This window comes from Scyliorhinus torazame, chromosome 13 (assembly GCF_047496885.1).
Source record: "Scyliorhinus torazame isolate Kashiwa2021f chromosome 13, sScyTor2.1, whole genome shotgun sequence".
In the NCBI taxonomy this organism is placed as follows: domain Eukaryota; kingdom Metazoa; phylum Chordata; class Chondrichthyes; order Carcharhiniformes; family Scyliorhinidae; genus Scyliorhinus; species Scyliorhinus torazame.
The window spans coordinates 150939053-150955018 of record NC_092719.1 but is presented as its reverse complement, the minus strand read 5'-3'; the positions used below and the strand labels follow the sequence as shown (position 1 = coordinate 150955018).

The 15966-nt window shown below is 41.4% G+C and overlaps 1 protein-coding gene across 6 annotated transcripts in view; it reads right to left on the bottom strand.

Annotated features, from left to right (window-relative positions):
* Window positions 1-346: 346 nt before the first annotated feature.
* uba3 (ubiquitin-like modifier activating enzyme 3) overlaps window positions 347-15966 on the bottom strand; it is a 38994-nt gene continuing 23374 nt past the window's right edge. For 3 of the 6 annotated variants that reach the window (XM_072472284.1, XM_072472282.1, XM_072472286.1), the window contains 10 exons: window positions 15577-15732; window positions 14852-14954; window positions 13347-13460; window positions 13198-13251; window positions 8078-8114; window positions 7900-7981; window positions 6882-6982; window positions 6142-6205; window positions 5983-6061; window positions 347-1197 (listed from right to left, as the gene is read on the bottom strand). In XM_072472284.1, the coding sequence (XP_072328385.1) occupies window positions 1109-1197; window positions 5983-6061; window positions 6142-6205; window positions 6882-6982; window positions 7900-7981; window positions 8078-8114; window positions 13198-13251; window positions 13347-13460; window positions 14852-14954; window positions 15577-15732 (879 nt within the window). In that variant the 3' untranslated portion in view covers window positions 347-1108. The remainder of the gene's footprint in view (window positions 1198-5982; window positions 6062-6141; window positions 6206-6881; window positions 6983-7899; window positions 7982-8077; window positions 8115-13197; window positions 13252-13346; window positions 13461-14851; window positions 14955-15576; window positions 15733-15966) is intronic. The other 3 variants (XM_072472285.1, XM_072472283.1, XM_072472287.1) reach the window with 2 other exon arrangements.

Here is a 15966-nt window from a genome sequence, read left to right as displayed (position 1 = left end):
ATCAGAGGAGCGCCTGGTCCCTCCCAATCTTTGTAATCCCCTCCAGCCCCATAACCTTCTGAGAGGTTTGCGCTCCATTTCTGGCCTCTTGAGCATCCCCGACTTGAACTGCTCCCCCATTGGTGGCCGTGCATTAAGTTGTCTCGGCCCCAAGCTCGTCCTACATTTCTATGCCTCTCTACCATTTAAATACTCCTTAAAACCTACCTCTTTGGCCAAGCTTAAGGTCTAATATTTCTTTATGTGTATCAGTACCATATTTTGTTTTGTAATATTCCTGTGAAGCACTTTGGGATATTTTATGTTAAAGGTGCTAGCTAAACATAAGCTGTATTATAGACTAATGTACAACTCCTAATTATTGCTCATTTTATTATAGTATTCACAACTTCTTTGAGAATTTTCAACGGGATAAAGGTTACTGTACATTTTAGAATGATTAAAAAACCTTTGTTGTAACAGTTTCAGATATGGGGCTCCATTGTACAGCACATCACAAGGAAAGAGGAGTTTTTGGTATAAAGTAACTTTTTTTTTTACAGCATTTAAAAAAAACATTCATAGCCAAAAATGGTAATATGTGGCAAGTAGATAACTTTCTATTTTTGAATTACAAATCTAATTTCCAGGCTAATTAAATATCATGTTTAAGGACATTAGTCAATGTACGTTTAAATAAACTGGACATTTGTTCGAGCTAATACTCCATTCAATAAATATATAAAACCTAAACTGAAGCAAAAACCAAACTGTACTTGAAAAATTGACAAAAAACATTCAATTTTTGAAACACAATACGATTCCTTGCTCCCTTACTGTAAATCAATCTTAATTCAATAATTAGAAGTTACAGTGCACAAAATCAAGAAAAGGAACGGCACATGCCCCAGTTTCCTATACACAATGCCACTGCTGTATCTTTAAATTGGTAACTCAATTCAAATCCCATTCTAAACATAATAATATATACAATGCACCTTCAACTATTAATGGCCTGATGTGATACTAGCAAATAATCTAACTTCAAATTCAAGCTGATGAGAAACAGATCAATATTTTTCATAAATGCATTTTTTGTACAATTTGTTCAGAATGTCTTCAAAATCAGTCAAGTAGTAAAGTGGAGTTTGAAAAGCACAGTTTGAGGCGTCGTTATATCAGCCACCGCCAGCTCCTGACCATTGGTAAGACCCAACTCTGGAAAATAAAATCATTTCAGTTTAAGGTTTGGACTAGATTCTTTGTAAGAAATTGACAAACAAGCATGTGCAAATGTTTGCTGGTAAATGATTAGTGATTCAACTGAAATAATATGTTTTTATTAATTCATGAGACGCGAGTGTCACTGTCAAGGTTAACATTTATTACCCATCTATATTTCCCTCGAGAAGGTGTTCAGCCCACCTTGTTGAACTGCCTGAGTCAATGTGGTGAAAGTACACCTAGTGAATGGAAGGAATGGCAATAAAGTGGGCTGCTTGTCCTGGGTGGTGTTGAGCTTGAGCGTTGTGGAGCCGCTCATTCAGACGAGTACTCTATCAAACTCTTAATTTGTGCCTTGTGGTTGGTGGACAGGATCAGGTGGTGAGTTACTGGCTGCAGAATCATCAGCTTTTGACTTGCTCTTGCATCCACAGTAATTTTATGGCTGACCCAGTTAGGCTTTGCCACTGAAAGCCACCCCATCCCTAGGCATTGCTGCTGGACATTTGGTGATGGTAATGCCATCAAAAAGCAGCACAGTAGCACAGTGGCTAGCACAGTGGCTTCACAGCGCCAGGGTCCCAGGTTTGATTCCCCGCTGGGTCACTCTCTGTGCGGAGTCTGCACGTTCTCCTCGTGTCTGCGTGGGTTCCCTCCGGGTGCTCCGGATTCCTCCCGCAAGTCTCAAAAGACGTGCTGTTAGGTGAATTGGACATTTCACAGTAACTTCATTGCTCCTGTGCCACCATGCCTCCAACCAGTGGAGAGTTTTCCCCAATTCTCATTGACTTCAATTTTGCAAAGGCTCCACAATGTCAATTTTATTTTGCAAGGGCTCCACATGTCAGAATTTATCAAATCCTGCCTTGATGTCAAGGACAGCTACTCACACCTCTGGAATTTGGTTCTTTTGTCCATGTTTGGGCCAAGCCTGAAATGAGTTCCCGAACCGAGTGTACATGGTGGAATTAAATGCATTAATGAGCAGGTTATTGCGGAGTTCGTTCCAGTGACACCTTCCATCATTTTGCTGATAATTGAGAATAGACTGATTTGTTCTAGTGTTTGCAAGTCATACTCGAGCAAATTTCCACATTGTGCGGCAGATGCCGGTATTGTAGCTGTACTTGGACGGCTTGGCTAGGGATACAATTAATTCTGGAGCACATTCTTTAAAGACTACAGTCAGGATATTATCATGGCCCATAGAATTTGATGTATCCAGGGGTCTAGTTGTTTTTTGACCAAAGTAGTGAACCAAACTGTCTGACATCAGTGATGCTGCGAACCTCAGTAGGAGGCAGCAATCGATCTTCTACTCTACCTCTGGCTGAAATGGTTGCACCGAAACGCTCGGCTTTTAATCATCAACGATAGCCATGTTCATATAGCCTCCAGTTTAAGTGTCTGTAAAGATCACTCCAATTGCTTAAAGAATTTCAATTAATGCACACCACTGCAGCATATTAACTAAAGACAAAGGCAGGGCTTTTGCGAGGCAACAGGTGAGGGAATTCCCGCAGCTCCCGACACAAGAGGTGCAGGACAGAGTCATCTCAAAGAAATGGGTGGGGGATGGTAAGGTGTCGGATATATATAGGGAAATGAGGGACGAAGGGGAGACTATGGTGGATGAACTAAAAGGGAAATGGGAAGAAGAGCTAGGGGAGGAGATCGAGGAGGGGCTGTGGGCAGATGCCCTAAACAGGGTAAACTCGTCGTCCTCGTGCGCCAGGCTAAGCCTGATTCAGTTTAAGGTATTACACAGGGCACATATGACTGGAACACGGCTCAGTAAATTTTTTGGGGTGGAGGATAGGTGTGCGAGGTGCTCGAGAAGCCCAGCGAATCATACCCATATGTTTTGGTCATGCCCGGCACTACAGGGGTTTTGGGTGGGGGTGACAAAGGCGCTTTCAAAAGTAGTAGGAGTCCGGGTCGAACCAAGCTGGGGGTTGGCTATATTTGGGGTTGCACAAGAGCCGGGAGTGCAGGAAGCGAGAGAGGCCGATGTTTTGGCCTTTGCGTCCCTAGTAGCCCGGCGCAGGATATTGCTAATGTGGAAAGAAGCCAAGCCCCCGGGGGTGGAGACCTGGATAAATGACATGGCGGGGTTCATAAAGCTAGAGCGGATTAAGTTCGTCCTAAGGGGGTCGGCTCAAGGGTTCACCAGGCGGTGGCAACCGTTCGTCGAATATCTTGCGGAAAGATAGATGGGGGAAAAAAGAAGGCAGCAGCAGCAGCAGCAGCCCAGGGCTGGGGGGGGGGGGGGGGGGGGGTGTAGCCTGTGACAAGGCAGTTGCCAATTAGGGCTAGTTTTCATTTTTGTTATTTAATATTTATTTATTTGTTGTTTTTTGTTTATATAAAAAAGGTCATTATTATCTGTATTGTTATAATGTTGTGTAAAGGATGCACAATGTACTGTGTTGGTTGACCAAAAATTTTCAATAAAATATTTATTAAAAAAAAACTAAAGACAAAGGCAGCAAAGCCAAAACCTTTCTAAACGCTGAGGTTGCTCTATCTTAAAAGCCTCGTAGCCTGATTCCTGATACAGTCCACCTGTCCCACCTGTAAAGAAACGTCATCCTGATAAGAAAATCCAGAAGAGACTAATTCTGTAACCTGCTGACCATACATCTCTTGAGGCAATCCTGCAATAATCCTGATATACAACTCCAGCTATTGAAAACGCAGAGACAAGTCTTTTTGGAGTAAAACACCTCTTTAGTAGGTCCACAATCATTATCCTCCATATGATAAGCCAAACACATGAAAATATTCTGTTGTTCGCAACTTGTAAAAGTTCTCTTGAAAAATTGATCTCTCACGCATGCGGACACACAACCTCTTCAATGGGAGTACATTGTATTTTATAAAACAAGACGGATGAAATATCAGGTAAAATAAGAATGCTCATCTCATTATAGCCTCTTGGATTAGTTTCAATTGCTTAAGAGGTTCAGCGAGGAGTTAACCAAACACCACCCCTCCCACACACAAGTTTTTACACTGCTTTGCTGCCTCCCCAAGGTTATTACATGACTGCTGGAGGTTTGATCATGTTATAATCATGATGCTTCAAGCATCACAATGATGCTTCAACCATCACAATTGAAGTGCAGGCTTGATGGACCAAATGGTTGGCTCCTCCCTATTTTTGTATATTTGCAAATCAGTGTGAGGCACATTAAAGCATGTTTAAACATTAAAACCCTTTTACACCAAATAGGAGCAGTCTATTTAATTGGAAAATATGGAAACAAAAATTCTTTGATGAAATGAGAAACACAGCTTTGTTATTTTATCTCCTATTCTCCAGCTCTCCACACCCTCCCCACGAGTGAATATATCTCAGAGATATTCAGCAATACATCAGCTTTTATATACCTTATGATTCTAGATGTTTACTTTTCAGGAAGATAGAAGATTAGAAAAGCTAAGCATCAAGAAATACTGAGTGCGTTGGGGGCGTTGGTAACTGCGCCTCTGCCGTTCCCGCCGGCACGGTACTCCACCAGCCCCGTGGTGGTGGCGGCCCTGAGAGTTTGAGGCCAGTGGAGACGGCATGTTGGAGCAGTGGGAGCATCGGTCTGGGCCCCAATCTGTGATAATCACCGGTTTGCCCCGGGGAGTATGGATGGGGGGGGGGGTTCCGGTTATGGCAGAGAGCGGGGATTGAGAGGATGGGGGATATGTTCATCGAGGGGAGCTTTCCGAGTATGAGGGCATTGGAGGAAAAGTATCTGCAGGTGCGGGACTTCCTTCGTAAACAGGTGTCAACCTTCTCGCTCCTACCGTTAAGGGGGATTCAGGATAGGGTAGTTTCCAGAGGGTGGGTAGGAGAAGGGAGCGTCTCTGACATTTATAAAGAGCTATGGGGTCGGAGGAGACGCAGACAGAGGAGCTGAAGCGCAAGTGAGAGGAGGAGCTGGGAGGTGAGATAGAGGATGGTCTATGGGCAGACGCTTTGAGTAGAGTCAACATGTCCGCAACATATGCCAGGCTCAGCCTGATACAATTTAAGGTTGTTCACTGGGCTCACATGACAGTGGCCCGGATGAGCAGATTCTCTGGGGTGGAGGACAGGTGCGCAAAATGTGCGGGAGGACCAGCGAGCCATGTCCACATGTTTTGGTCATGTCCAAAGATTAGGGGATTTTCGGACGTCATGTCCACGGTGTTAAAAACAAGGGTGGCGCTGAGTCCAGAGGTGGCGATTTTCGGGGTGTCAGAGGACCCGGGAATCCAGGAGGAGAAAGAGACAGACGTTCTGGCCTTTGCTTCCCTGGTAGCCCGGAGACAGATACTATTAGCAACGAGGGACTCAAAGCCCCCAAAGTCAGAGACCTGGCTATCGGGCATGGCTAGCTTTCTCTGTTTGGAGAAAATCAAGTTCACCCTGAGAGGATCACTGTTAGGGTTCACCCGGAGGTGGCAACCGTTCGTCGACTTCTTTGCGGGAAATTAATCGTCAGCAGACGGGGGGAGGGGGTGTAGTTTAGATTAGAGTAGGGGGTCAATAAGGGTGGGACCTGTACGAGAGGTAAATGGCTTTTGCACTATATTTATGGTTTCATGTATATTGTTTATTTTGTTGTTACAATACCAAAAATACCTCAATAAAATGTTTATTAAAAAAAAAATACTGAGCGCGCAAGATTGGTGGTTGCAGCACTTGTGCTTAATTATTTTAAAAGATAGCTCATCAAACTCTAAACACAGCAACATTTAGCACATGGGAGAATCCTGAGAACTCTAGCATTTTATACTCACCCTTCAAGGTTTTTGAAAGATTTGGCCTGGTCCTTTCTTCAATAGATGCTACAGTCTGTAGAACAAGATCTGACATGAGCTTTTAATACAGTAACCACGTTAACTTTCTTGTTGCTTAGACAAAGATAAATAACATTATTACAGAATTAAAACTCTTACTTGTAAATAGAGCGTTTTATTTTTTCCATCCAGAGTTGCAGTGATGGCTGGGGACTTCATTTGTCTGTGTTGGACATGGACAAAAATTTCTATGTTCATCAACATGGTCATTCACCCTCCCTTCATCAACATAATTTGTGATCAATTAGCCTATATTGTCCTTGCTTGCTCTCAAATATTATTTTTCTACAGCTTCCTTTTTATTCCCATGCAAGACATTGTTAATGGAGAAGTGATATTGAATGCCCAATTAAGAAGGCCCTTTTCTTGATAAGCATTGCCTCACTTATTTGGAGAAGAACTGGGGGCTTCCATTTTGCAGTGCTAACTTAACTATTGTAATGCATTTCTGAATGCCCTGGCAGTTAACATTAAGCACATTTTGTGCAACTTTATCTTTTGATTACCTAGAACAGAAAAAAAAGCTTTCAGTCATTAAATCCCCTTCAATTTTAAAGAGGAGATTAATATAATTCCCACTTTTCCTTTTCAGGCATCCAAACACATGAACTGAAAATGTTTTATAGGCAAACATTTTCCACAGAATTTCTTCTTTCAGATACCTGCCTTGTTCCTTCCTTGCTATGTCACCAGATAGAGGTCAAAAGCACAAGTGGGCAAAATCAGCAGATACCTTAATTGTAAATAATAATATGAACACAAGGTAGCAACTATGAGGATATACTAAAATACATAAGGGACCTGCAAGAGTAGGAAGAAAATGTTTAAAGGGAACTTACAGTGAAGTACTTTGAGTCAAGTAATCTAGGAGCTCTTGAAGTTTTGCAGATGATGGAAATTGCAGATCTTGAGGTACTTGGCTGCAGGCAGGACAGTTTTCCTTGAAAACAGTAGAAAAATCAATGTGAAATTTAGGACTTGCCCAGTTAACCAGTTTTAGATCTTCTGATAATTAGGTGAGAGAAACAAGCATTCAATAGGCAAATTATAGGCTCAAATTGGTAAATTTATATCTCTCCGTTCCTTTTATACAAATGGGAAGATTTCCTCATATGATTTGGGCAATAATTCATCACAGAAATAAATTTCACAGATTTGGTGGGATCAAGTTACTATACTTCTGGTGAAAAACGGATGAGGGATTTGCAGCTGCTGAAAGTCTCCAGAAAATTAAATTCTGCACTGGAGCCTCTCACCATTCAAGCATCTTGTTTTTGTCCATTTCAAGAACTTTATCCAATCTGCATTTTTGATTAACAGGTTTTGCAACTTGATTATTAGTTAAGCATTCCATACTCCTTTCAATTTGGAGTAAGACATTTCACAATTGAAGCAGTAGCACATCGTAATTGTTTTTCAAGATTCAAGGCTCAAAAGGGGCGAGTCGTATTTTAAAAAGGTTTACTTTGCAGGCTTCAGCACTGCTTTCTGCATTTCTTTAATATGAGACATAAACTCCTATCTCCCCCTCCAAGTTACACACTTTTCCTGTACTGCCTCGTTGAGCATAATCCAAGTTCTCCTCCATCTTTTTGCTATTATTAGGGTTATTAGGTTAGGACCCTAGGTAATTTTGGCAGTGCAAGGGTTGGGACTGATCTACCACAAATTTACACGGGTGTACATTTAGTTCAGACGGCTATGTAATTCCAGATATTCACACATTAAAGATATTATCCTATGCAGTGTTGACACGAAAAGCAATTTTTTTTAAATGAAGAAAATTATGAACTGCACATAATGGCCATCAATAGATAAGCATTTGTTTCATCACTTTATAAACTGGCAGGTACTCACCTTACGTTCTGCTTCAAACGTGTAGGTGTAAAGGCTGTCTACATCATTGAACACCAAGTAGTTATTCAGAGGAATATATGCACTGAAAAAGTAACACTGTGCAATTTAAACTTTTATTGAAAACAGGCAAGATTATGAAAATCACAACAAAGTAATTGTATAAAAATAAAAAAATTACCTTGATGCAATTTTGAATACTTCAGTTGCACATACAGCTGAGGAAGGAAAAGCTCCATTATTTGAAAATTAATCTTTAATGTATGACCAAAAAAGTTAATTTTTCAATCCATTAAAAGGTGTAAACAAAATAATAAATGTCTCTAACTTTTATGCTTGACAACTTTTATGCTCAACAATTTTATGATAAAATGGGATTTAACCTTTTACGACTACATTCGGATAAAAATTTACTTCAATCTGGTATACGTATTGCAATGCTAAGCTACATAATAAAAATAGTTAATAATTTAAGAATCACGGAAAATTTAAGTTAAAAAATGAAACTGGGATAAAATAAAATAAAAAGAGGAATTGATGAGGGCAACTCTTTGAAAGTGTGATTTAATTAGCATACCACTGAGAAAAGCAAGTGCTTAACTATGTGATTGGGGGAAACTATGGAGTGTAGAAGAGGTGACTTCAAGGTGGAGAAAGATAAGATAAGGGAATTGGCACTTTTATATGCTAATAGCTGGGTCCACAGTGTTGGTAACATCACAGGGAAAGAATGATAATCCATAACACAACTGGAGAAAGGCACATGGTAGAAGCAGCTACCATCACAATCACACCCCGCTGCTGAAAACAATCTCACCCAAAACAAGTTATTGATAAAATGTGACTGGTTAAAATCCAAATCTTAAGGACGACATGGTGGTGCAGTGGTTAGCACTGCTGCCTCACGGCACCGAGGATCTGGGTTCGATCCCGGCCCTGTGTCACAGGCCGCGTGGAGTTTGCACAGTCTCCCTGTGTCTGTGTGGGTCTCACACCCCACAACCCAAAGATGTACAGAATAGGTGGATTGGCCATGCTAAATTGCCCCTTAATTGGAAAAAAAATTGAGCACTTAAAAAAAATAAATTCAAAACTTGGAACTGAGAAGATTATACCTTCGCTGAAACTGAAGATGGTTTTCCCAACTTTGGCCAAATAACCTGCGTGTGGTAATTATTTGCTGGATTTAGCTCAGAGTTACATAACACTGATATTGTTTGGGGCATCTCAGAGTTCAGGAAACATAGGTAGTCGGGAACAAAAGGTTAATTTCATGTGATACAGTGCATGTTAGCCATCATTGTAATTAAATGTACTGTTGGAGTGTGTTATATTCCTTCTTGTATGTTTTTCTTTTGAGTTAACAAATATTCTTTATTAATTGATCACAAAATGACTGGACTATTCCTCCCTGGTTTGCAAATCTTTTCTGTCAATATATCAAATTGAAAATATACACCACTATGAACTGGTGCTCCAAGTTACCCTTCTTGATTTTGGGACACCCTAGCATTTAACATCAGTGGGGTTTGTAACAATTGCTCTACATGTATCCCATGCAGCCAATTGGTTCACTGTGCATGTAATTTCAAGATTCTACTTCAAGGTGTTACAAGATAAAAGAGTTGCACTACCATCTGTTGTTGCCTCCTGGTATTGCACCAATTTAGATATTCCAGAAGTTCACTCACTTAGAGACTACTCATTGTCATTTAGGGATGAACACAAAATTCATGCCTTACGAAGAGGAACCTCACACGATCCAAAGAATGCCAAAAGTGCAAGTGGATCTTTAACAATGGATATATTATGCAACCAATTACACCATGTTAATTAGTTACTTTTGAAACCTGGAACACTGAATTCAGCATGACTGCTAAGCATTCACTGACCACTCTGACTAAAAGTCAACAGCTAACTTATTTTAGTGTGCAATTTGGAACAACCGTTTAAAAATAAATTTAGAGTACCCAATTCTTTCTTTTTCCAAATAAGGGCAATTTAGTGTGGCCAATCCACCTACCCTGCACATCTTTAGGGTGTGGGGGTGAGACCCACGCAGGCACGGGGAGAATGTGCAAACTCCTCATGGACAATGACCCGGGGCCGGGATCGAACCCAGGTCCTCAGCACCGTGAGCAGCAGTGCTGACCATTGCACCACGGTGCCGCCCTTATTTGGTCGATATTTAAGGTCAATAGCTTTAAGTTCCTGGGGGTCACCATCACCCACAGTCTGTCCTGGTTCACTCACGTTAATGCAACAGTCGAGGATGCCCAACAACGTCTCTACTTCCTATGGAAGCTAAAGAAATTTGGCATGTCTGCATCGACTCTCACAAAGTTCTACAGATGTGCGATAGAGAGCATCCTATCCGGCTGCATCACAGCCTGGTATGGCATCTGCTCGGTCCTAGATCGCAAGAATCTGCAGAGTGTGGTGAACTCAGCCCAGCGCATCACACAAGCTTGCCACCCCCACATCGATTTTGTATACACCTCCCGCTGCCTCAGGAAGGCAGACTTCTTCCAGACCCGTCCATCAGGCAGAAGGTACAGAAGTCTGAAGACGCGCACATCCAGACATAGGAACAGCTTCTTCCCCACAGCTACAAGCCTCCTCAATAACTCCCCTTTGGACCTGTAAGAATACTATTCACGACACCCTATGCTGCTCTTGCTCATGTATTTGTTTTGTTCGTCCCCTTGTTCCGCACTGTAACCAATCACGGTTTGTCGATGTACCATTTGTCAATGTTCTCTGTTGATATTCTCTTTGTCTACTATGTACCTACTATGTATGTTTCCCACGGCCGCAGAAAAATACTTTTCACTGTACTTCGGGACATGTGACAATAAATCAAATCAATTGGAACAACTTTTACAAACTTTTACAAATAAAAGACTGCATTTGTACTGAAATTGTAAAATAACTGTTACACAATATTCCTTTGTAAGTAAGAATCTGAGTGGTATCTTCAAGTAAACAGAAATTAATCTCTCCACCGTTCACCTAAACTACAATATTACAAAAGATTTTAATTTCACTAACTTGGAGTATAGTGTTCAATTCTGGTCGCCACACTACCAGAAGGATGTGGAGGCTTTAGAGAGGGTGCAGAAGAGATTTACCAGAATGTTGCCTGGTATGGAGGGCATAAGCTATGAGGAGCGATTGAATAAACTCGGTTTGTTCTCTCTGGAACGAAGGAGGTTGAGGGGCGACCTGATAGAGGTCTACAAAATTATGAGGGGCATAGACAGAGTGGATAGTCAGAGGCTTTTCCCCAGGGTAGAGGGGTCAATTACTAGGGGGCATAGGTTTAAGGTGAGAGGGGCAAGGTTTAGAGTAGATGTACGAGGCAAGTTTTTTACGCAGAGGGTAGTGGGTGCCTGGAACTCGCTACCGGAGGAGGTAGTGGAAGCAGGGACGATAGGGACATTTAAGGGGCATCTTGACAAATATATGAATAGGATGGGAATAGAAGGATACGGACCCAGGAAGTGTAGAAGATTGTAGTTTAGTCGGGCAGTATGGTCGGCGCGGGCTTGGAGGGCCGAAGGGCCTGTTCCTGTGCTGTACATTTCTTTGTTCTTTGTTCTTTGTTCAAGCCTGGGAAATGGTGATATTGAAATTTATTCTAAGTATGGCAGAGTGAAATACTATAACAACGCTTTATGAGAACTGGCTTTCATTTGTCTGAAGGGGGTTGTTTCTCCCTGTTGAAAATCTTACCAACATAATAGTTGGAACAGAGGGGATTGGATTACAGTACAGTTGCTTCCCACATTGCCTTTTCATTCCGAGGACTTCGGTGGGAAACTAGCCCAGGTTGATCGGCAGATGACGGAGCTCTAGCAGCTGTAGTAATTCTGTATGAAATATGTTTCTGCAAATTGGTGATCAAATCAATGTCTAACATGAAAATGATCAGTCTCACACAAGAATGTATTACGTAAACAATAGGCCGTGGAATAAAGTTCAGAAAATAATTTGTATTTCCCATCTCTGTTCGCCACCTTGGATCAGAGGGTTTTGCATTTGCTCGTCAGAAGTGCAACAGTTCCATTAATGCTTAAAAAGGAGTAATTTAGTTAGATTACTGCCAGTTTACTGAAAAGTAATGCTGTAGACTGCAAGTCAATGCTGCAGCTTGCAGACCTACACTGACTCACAGTCAAGCAACATCTTGATTTTGAAATTCTTCTGCTCAATTTCAAATGCCTCATGGTCTCGCCCCTCCTCAACACTGCAGTCCCCTTCAGCACCCCAAACTCTGAGATATCTGCGCTCCTCTAATTCTGGCCTCTTGTGCATTCTTGATTAAACATTGCTCCATCATTGTTGTCCATACCTTCAGTAGTCTAGGCCCCAAGCTTTGGGATTCCCTCTCCACCCACTGTCCTCCTTTAAGACACCCCTTGAAACCTACCTCTCTGACCAAGCTTTTGGTCATCTGACCTAATAGCTCCTTATGTGGCTCGGTGTCATACATTTTTTTTAGAATGTTCCTGTGAAGTGCTTTCATTATGTTAAAGGCATTGTACAAGTTGTTGTAAGTAAACGCCAACGCAAGTAAAACAATGGCACATCCAATCACTCTGAATCCCAGAACGGTTACAGCACAGAAGGAGATTATTTAGCCTATCACATCCATGCTGGCTCTCTACAAGGGAAACGCCCACTCTTTTGCCCTTTCCCTGTCACCTCGCAAGTATTCTCTCTGCCGATGCTTATCCAAAACCCTTTTGAAACCAAGCTTGAATCTGCCTCCACCGTACTCCCCGATAGTACATTCTAGATCCTAACCACTAACTTCGTAAATTAAGCTTTTTCTTACGCCAACATTGTTTCTTTTGTCAGTCACTATTTATTGTTGATTTTTTCACAATGGGACCAATGGAATTCATGAAGGACAAACCATTTTTGAAAAAAAATGTTCTAATTAAGGGGTAATTTAGAGTACCCACGCAGACACGGGGAGAACGTGTAAACTCCACAAGGACAGTGACCTTGGGGCTGGGATCTAACCGTGAGTCAGCAGTGCTAATCACTGCGCCATCGTGCCTCCCTAGGATAAACCATTCTGAGTTACAAAGCACAGAAGCCTCAAATGTCTCCAAGTCCCTTCAAAACAATTTTCTACCTTTTTAACAATGGTAAAATTAAATAGGGTAACTCTTTCAATACAGTACTTTTTCTGCCTCCATAGATTTTATCATTTAAACCCCAATCCATTAAGTTAATAGTTTACGGCATTCATAAACTGAGCACAAAACCTTACTTCACCACTATCATTACCTGCAATTACTGCATTGGTAGATGCTACTGCAGGGATGATTCTCTTCACAACCCCTGGAACAAATCATAAAAGGTTCCATCAACATGAATTTAGATTATCAGTAGTACACATACAAAAAAAAATCATATTTTTATTATATAGGACATACCTTGTGTAAGCCTATATGAGATACCAGTTATGTTGAATTGAGCAGCTCTTTCAAGTGATTTCTGAAAAGCCCACTGGATATGCTCTGGATCATCACCATCAAGTGCAACGCCCTCTGTAGGAAAGATCAAGTCATTTCATTTTGGTGAGATAGCATAATGATACTGGTACACAGTATGGCACTAGCAGTGAGGGAATCTCAAGTTAAACCGTAAGACTGGATATTTCTGCATTTTTTTTTGTTCTGCAGAGTAAATCAATGCTAGGGACTAGAACACTCCCAGTTCAAGCGCACTTTCAGATCAAGTACTTATCATATACTTGCAAAATAAAGCTCTCGTCAAAACAGGCCAGAAATGTGCTCATCCTGAACCTTCAAAAGACAATCACATCAGAACCTGTGTGAACTCTTCTGTTTCCAATACCAGTGGATCTCATGCCCGAGTGAGGTTTCCAATTTATCTGCAAGCACGGTAGCCTTGTGGATAGCACAATTGCTTCACAGCTCCAGGGTCCCAGGTTCGATTCTGGCTTGGGTCACTGTCTGTGCGGAGTCTGCACATCCTCCCCGTGTGTGCGTGGGTTTCCTCCGGGTGCTCCGGTTTCCTCCCACAGTCCAAAGATGTGCGGGTTAGGTGGATTGGCCATGATAAATTGCCCTTAGTGTCCAAAATTGCCCTTAGTGTTGGGTGGGGTTACTGGGTTATGGGGATAGGGTGGCGGTGTTGACCTTGGGTAGGGTGCTCTTTCCAAGAGCCGGTGCAGACTCGATGGGCCGAATGGCCTCCTTCTGCACTGTAAATTCTATGATAAAAATCTATGATGTATACTCACTGGGAACTGAATGAGACAGATTAAACTTCACAACCTTATGGAAGTGCAGTTCCACACAGTACTACTTCGGCAGAGGAGAATTTGGAAGGTGAGGAATTTTAAGGGTGCAGTGAGGGGAGAGGTGCTGTTCTACTAATTAAAAAAAGTAACAGGGGCAGCATGGTGCCACAGTGGTTAGCACTGCTGCCTCATAGCACCAAGTACCCAGGTTCAATCCCGGCACCGGGTCACTGTCCATGTGGAGTTTGCACAGTGTTTGCAAGGGTCTCATCCACACAACCCAAAAAGATGTGCAGGTTAGATGGATTGACCACACTAAATTGCCCCTTAATTGGAAAGAAAATTGGATACTCTAAATTTATTTTAAAATTTTAAACATTTTTAAAAAATGGCTAAGAAGGGGAATGGAAGGCAGCGAGGCCTGATAGCTAAGGCTTTAATTAAAATGAACAGCCTAAGCAAGGTGTTAGCTAGCTTCTAAAAGATGGAAACAAGATTTTTTTGCCGATCGTGAATAGGCAGCCGAGAGGCGTTGCTTGCAAATCCTTTGCTACGCAGGAGCATGACATAGTGCATCTTTGGAAACCACGCGCGTATGAAGGTTCTCCAGCTGTTCAGTTCGAGCTCGGTTATCAAAGCAAACATCAGAATATTAGATTTAGTTAACATTACCTCCAAAAGGGCTTTCTTTGGGCCACTGCAAGATTCGGACATATTCAATACAATGCTCCGGAAGCCTGGGCATTGAAGCAATGGTACACATGGGAAAGTTGATCTGAAAAGATAATTGCAAATTTATTTACAATTTATTTTATTAAAAAATTGTTTTGTAAAGCTCTGGCTTATGGATACGTGGTTAATGAAAATAGTGGGCACATTTAACATTTCTCAAATGTATAAAACAGCAGGAAAAATGGATACAATTCCTCTAAAAGTGGGTTCCATTTTTTAAAGCAAATCATTGAGGGACAAGCTAAGGGGGAAAATAACTTGACACCCCAACCCACCCCCCACCAACTAAAAGCAGAGCACTGATAGGTCCAAGAATCAGGCTACTGTTGGCTTGACTGAAATAATATTTACCTATCCAAGAGATGTTACTATATAGTAAAATATAGTGTTCTGAAACTGGAAATAAAATAGGTAAAGTAACATGGATAGGACGGACGTCATTAATATTGATAGGGGAAAAGATGAAAAATAAATTAAGTTGAAGAGCAAAATTAGGAGACATAAGTAACAAATCAGTCATTAATTACCTTAGAGCATTGAACCAGATGTGGGGAATGGAAGCAGTTGTTTGGAATATGAGGGAAATAATTTAAAAAAATAACTTCATCGGCTAACTTATCACGTCCCACAAACTGAATCAGTAACATTTTTGTAAACCTAGTTACCTGTGGAGGGTATAGTTCCAGTGTGCACTCTATACATGCTGTCATTCCTGGCAATATAACACGTGCATTACCCTTAAACCCTTCAGTGCCACCGTCAATCAATGGTATAATGGAGCTTGGGTCTAGTGTTCCGTCTTCAAAGTTCAGCAGGGATATCTATGGGCAACAAACATGTTTTTTTTCCAAAATAAGCTCTCATTTATATAAATGTAAAAAGGATAATCAATGCGGAACTGTGCAACATTGAATTAACTCCATAACTAAGTCTGCATTTATTTGGAAAACACTGGGTTTTCATTTTTAATATCATTTGTCAAAGCACTTTGTGTTTTGTAAATTGTGTATTACTGTGATCTGACTGAAGTATCCTTTCAGTAATATATATTTGTG